Genomic DNA, 5,861 nt, shown 5'->3' with positions numbered 1-5,861 from the left:
CTAAGTTCAGCCAAAGGGTTTCAAGTTGAGGGATTTTGTTGATTTTCTGGGCTGAGGTTAAAAAAATTGTTTAGATTTAAAGTTGTTGCTCTTATAGGGGCTTACAATTTAAACTTCCAACTGAGTGCACAAAAATCATGATTCTAATGATGAATGATGAACTAGATACTTATATTCCACCACATCCCCGCAATCATACTTCTGAACATATTTTCATGTTCGGGGAACCTCATCTCCGCCCAAAGTCTCTTGCTTATAGGATCCTCGTCCCATTGTCTTTGTGACCTTCTAAGGTCCTTCCCAATTTGGGGCTAATTTTCTTTCTCTCCAACTCCTAACACCTCAATCTTCCTTAACACCAAGTCTTCTTGTTGGAAAATCCTTTCTTTTACCCTCCTTTTATAGTAAAGGGAGGCTCTGCGCGGATGCTGCGCATTACGGGTGTTAACTTCGTCGCTGACCTTGTCAATAAGGTCAAGAGCAAGCCTCATTCCTTCTTCATTAATTTCCACTTCATAAGCTTTAACCTTTGATAATCCGTGGGTGATCTCAAGGGGCACCACTGTCTCGGCTCCGTAGACCAACATGAATGGGGTAGCTTTAGTTGTATCTTTGTAGGTAGTATGATATGCCCAGAGTATAGCTAAAAATTCGTCGACCCAAGTGTTTCTTGGGCTTTCGGCCCTCTTTTTGAGTCCATCAAGGATGATCCGATTAGCGATCTCTGCTTGCCCATTTGCTTGGGGATGGGCAATTGAGATGAATCGAAGTTCTATGATGTTATCATTACAGTACTCCTTAAACTTTTCATTGTCGAATTATCGCCAATTATTCGTAACGAGGATGTGTGGGATTCCAATCGACATATTACATTCTCCTAGAAGAATTGAGAAATTTTCTTGATGGTTATCTTGGCAGTGCTTTGGCCTGAATCTACTTAGTGAAGTAGTCAATGACAACCACGATGAGCTTCCTTTTTCCCAATGCTACAGGAAAGGGACCTAGTATGTCCATTCCCCATATTGCAAAGGGGATGGGGGAGCTAATGGACGTAAGCCTCTCTAGGTGCTGTCGAACTACAGAAACGTTCCTCTGGAATGTACTACACTTTTTCACATAAGCCTTTGCACTGGCTAATATGGCTGGCCAGGAAAACCCCAGCTGGGTTATCTTATGAGTGAAGGCCCTGCCCCTAAAGTAATGTCCGCAAATCCCTTCGTGGGCTTCCTTCAGTGCCTCTTCAAGCTAATGAGGTCTTAAGCACTTCAAATATGGGATTACGAAAGACCTCTTGCATAAAAGACCTTTAATTAAAGAGTACCTCAATGCTCTTACTGATAACTTGCGTGCCTCTTGGGCATCATCCGGGAGCCAACCCGTCTTAAGGTGGTTCTCGATGGAGTCAATCCATCAACTAGTCAAACTAATTGGTGTTATCAGGTTTATAGTATGAATTATCGGGATCCTCAGGACTTGGAAGTAGATACTTCTTGGATAGTTTTCGATTTCAGATGAGGTGAACTTGGAAAGGGTGTCGGACGTAGTGTTATTCTCTCTCGATATATGTTCCGCGTACCATTTATCAAATTAAGTCAATATTCCTTTCACGACCCTTAGGTAATTGGCCATGGCATCATCTCACAACCACATAAATGGCACTACAAGAAATTTGCAATCAGACAACGCATGACAAACAACGGTTAAAAAAAAATCGTCGTCCTAAAAAATCATACAACTGTGAATTGATTTTACAGAAAAAACAGTTGTGTGAGCTCCATAACGAACAACGGATATTCATCTTTTTTAAACTGTTGTACAAGTTGTATCCTCTCATCGAGTCAGACAACAGTTTTTTAAATATAGTGTTATTGTAGATCTTTAACACAACTATTACAAACCGTTGTTACTATGTTAAAGTATAGGGATATAAGACAACGGTTTTGACATTACATTGTGTAATTGAGACAATGGTTTTTTAGAAGGGTTGTCCTCTAAACCATCAAACAACGGAATGAAACCGTTGTCTGAGGAATTTCAATGGGTACTACGTATTGAGGTGGCAGCACGTGATAGGTGGTAAATCATTCACAAGGATTGCTGACGTGGCGAAATGAGAGCCCTTCATTGATATGAAATTTGATATTGGCCGTTAGATCGAAAAATAGCCGAATTCTTATACAACAGTTTTATGTTAAAACAAAAGTGTTGTCTTAGTTGGTCTCATACAAGCTTTTAGATATTACGTTGTGTAATTCACACAACAGTTTTTACAAGGGTTGTCTTAGAAAACTTCATACAACGGAACAAAACAGTTGTCTGAAATAGTTATTTTATAATTTCAATGGGCACCACCTGATGAGGTGGCACCCCATGATTGGTTGTAAACATTTTACTCCGATTGCTGAAGTGTCTGAATGATAGCCCTCGATTGAAATGAGATTAGATATTAGCCGTTAGATTGAAAAAAGATGATATGCTCACACAACGGTTTTATAATAAAAAAGCGTTGTCTTATTTTATCTTTACACAATGGTGTTTCAAGGAAACCATTGTAAAAGTATTACTCTATAAATGAGATTTCCGGTTTACAAGATTAATTTCTAAAATAATTTTTTTCGACGATTCAACCGTATAGATGTTAAGATATATCAATTTTAATCATATGAAAAAATTATTAAAAAATTTGAAATTCATCTTGCACGTCAAGATTAGAAAAATCCAGTAAAACTACCCCTTCGAACAACGAAACTCGTTCCCGATTTACTAGATTAATTTTTAAATTGATATTTTCGAAGATCCGACCGTACGGATGTTAGGATATATTAATTTTAGTCATACGAAAAAATTATTAAAAAATATGAATTTCATCTTGCATGTCAGGATTAGAAAAATCCAGTAAAAGTTCCCCCCCCCCCCGACAACGAGACTCGTTCCCGATTTACAAGATTAATTTTTAAAATGATTTTTTCGACGATCCAACCGTACGGATGTTAAGATATATCAATTTTAGTTATATGAAAAATTATTAAAAAATATGAACTTCATCTTGCATGTCAGGATTAGAAAAATACGGTAAAAGTACCCCTCCCAACAAAGAGACTCGTTCCCGATTTACAAGATTAATTTTTAAAATGATTTTTTTGACGATCCAACCGTACGGATGTTAAGATATATCAATTTTAGTCATATGAAAAAATTATTAAAAAATATGAACTTCATCTTGCATGTCAGGATTAGAAAAATCCGGTATAAGTACCCCTCCCAACAACGAGACTCGTTCCGGATTTACAAGATTAATTTTTAAAATGATTTTTTCGACGATCCAACGGTACGGATGTTAAGATATATCAATTTTAGTCATATGAAAAAATTATTAAAAAATATGAACTTCATCTTGCATGTCAGGATTAGAAAAATCCGATAAAAGTACCCCTCTCGACAACGAGACTCGTTCCCGATTTACAAGATTAATTTTTAAAATGATTTTTTCGACGATCCAACCATACGGATGTTAAGATATATCAATTTTAGTCATATGAAAAAATTATTAAAAAATATGAACTTCATCTTGCATGTCAGGATTAGAAAAATCCGGTAAAAGTACCCCTCTCGACAACGAGACTCGTTCCCGATTTACAAGATTAATTTTTAAAATGATTTTTTCGACGATCCAACCGTACGGATGTTAAGATATATCAATTTTAGTCATATGAAAAAATTATTAAAAAATATGAACTTCATCTTGCATGTCAGGATTAGAAAAATCCGGTATAAGTACCCCTCCCGACAACGAGACTCATTCCTGATTTCAAGATTAATTTTTAAAATGATTTTTTCGACGATCCAACCATGCGGATGTGAAGATATATCAATTTTAGTCATATGAAAAAATTATTAAAAAATATGAACTTCATCTTGCATGTCAGGATTAGAAAAATCCGGTATAAGTACCCCTCCTGACAACGAGACTCGTTCCCGATTTACAAGATTAATTTTTAAAATGATTTTTTCGACGATCCAACCGTACAGATGTTAAGATATATCAATTTTAGTCATATGAAAAAATTATTAAAAAATATGAACTTCATCTTGCATGTCAGGATTAGAAAAATCCGGTAAAAGTACCCCTCCCCACAAAGAGACTCATTCCCGATTTACAAGATTAATTTTTAAAATGATTTTTTCGACGATCCATCCGTACGGATGTTAAGATATATCAATTTTAGTCATATGAAAAAATTAATAACAAATTTGAAATCCATCTTGTATGTCAGGATTAGAAAAATTCAGTAAAAGTTCCACTCCCGACAACGAGACTCGTTCCCGATTTACAAGATTAATTTTTAAAATAATTTTTTCGATGATCCAACCGTACGGATGTTAAGATATATCAATTTTATTCATATGAAAAAATTATTAACAAATTTAAAATTCATCTTGCATGTCAAGATTAATTTTTAAAATGGTTTTTTTGATGATCCAACCATACCAATATCTTGATTTTAGTCTTATGAAAAAATTATAAAAATATTTCATATTCATCTTGCATGATATGTATACAAAAATCATGCTTGGAACCTGAATATTCAAAAAAACACTAGTTTCCAAAACTAGATTCATTTAACGTGCTGTAAAATATGTATCATATGTATACTGAATATTTTTTTTACGTGTTGTACAATAACAATAAAACATAAAATTATCTAATTACACTAATATATAATAAAATTAAAAAAATAATATAAATACACATGAATTAAAATTAAAATTAATCAAATATTACACAATATTTCCCCCCTTTGATTGAATGAAATTTTTTGTTCCCCCCTTACCAAATTCTTCTTCCCGGTTTCCCACTTTTCACTATAGCCCTATCTCTTCGGCCCCTCTCACACAAGCACTCGCATCACTTCATCGCCTCTCACACTCCCCTCTTGCCATCTATCTGGCATCTCTTTTCCTCGTCAGTTTCAATTTCTTGTTTCTTCTATACAATCAAACCAGAGCTTCAGAACCCTAATCTTGGTCGACTTTGAGTTATTCAAAATCTGAGTTGTAATTAGTTTTACAATTAGTTTGATTGGAGGTTTTTAAGAGGAGCCCAATCTTTAATTCGCTGAAATTAGTAAGTTAATTGAGTCCTTTACAATTTTATGTTATATTTTGAGATGGGTTTTTTTTAGAACTGGGTGTATAACAAGCTCTGTTTCTCCTCTGGTTGGAGATGTAGCTCTGGATTTCGAAGCTGAGGCTATTTTCGATCAGGAATTCATCAATGTAAGTAACTAGATATCAGAGTTTTCATACCATTTTCAAATTTTCGGCTAGAGTTGGTTACTCTCGATATTACTTATTTTTATAAATTGAGCGTCTCTTTCTACTTGGAGTTGTTCTAATTGAGCAAGATGCCTTTTTTTGGCTGATTATTATATTATTATTGTCTTATAACACTTTTGTTTTGATGTCTTGTTTAATTGAGATGTATGTTGTTTATCCCAAATTATGAAATCTAGTTATGCAAGTATGCCACAAGTTCTGTGCATTTCGGGGTCTACTTTGAGTTGTAAATGCAGGGAATTTATGTATATGTGAAACTTTATATAATCAAGCACATAACTGACTTCTACGTGTTTGTGTTCTCAGATTAAACTCTCCGACTATAAACAAAATGATGCCTCATTTTGTGGTAGATATCAAGCACATACCTGACATCTACATGTTTGTAAATGCAGGGAATTAGTGCATCGAGGTTTAACAAGTTGTATCTTAGTAATTCCGTATAACAACCATATGAGGCACTATGATCCATATGATTACCTATGCATGTTAAAGCATTTTTCAGAACATCCAAGGTCTGTAAG

The 5,861-nt window shown here is 34.7% G+C and overlaps 1 protein-coding gene across 1 annotated transcript; it reads right to left on the bottom strand.

Moving 5' to 3' along the window:
- Window positions 1-311: 311 nt before the first annotated feature.
- Window positions 312-4,952, bottom strand: LOC141666076 (uncharacterized). The gene is made up of 3 exons (XM_074472059.1): window positions 4,896-4,952; window positions 961-1,245; window positions 312-803 (listed from the first exon to the last, which is right to left on the bottom strand). Exons 1-3 carry the CDS (start codon window positions 4,950-4,952, stop codon window positions 312-314), a joined length of 834 nt encoding a protein of 277 aa, XP_074328160.1.
- Window positions 4,953-5,861: the final 909 nt, after the last annotated feature.

This window comes from Apium graveolens, chromosome 6 (genome assembly GCF_009905375.1).
Source record: "Apium graveolens cultivar Ventura chromosome 6, ASM990537v1, whole genome shotgun sequence".
Lineage (NCBI taxonomy): Eukaryota > Viridiplantae > Streptophyta > Magnoliopsida > Apiales > Apiaceae > Apium > Apium graveolens.
This window is presented reverse-complemented; position numbering and strand designations above follow the sequence as displayed.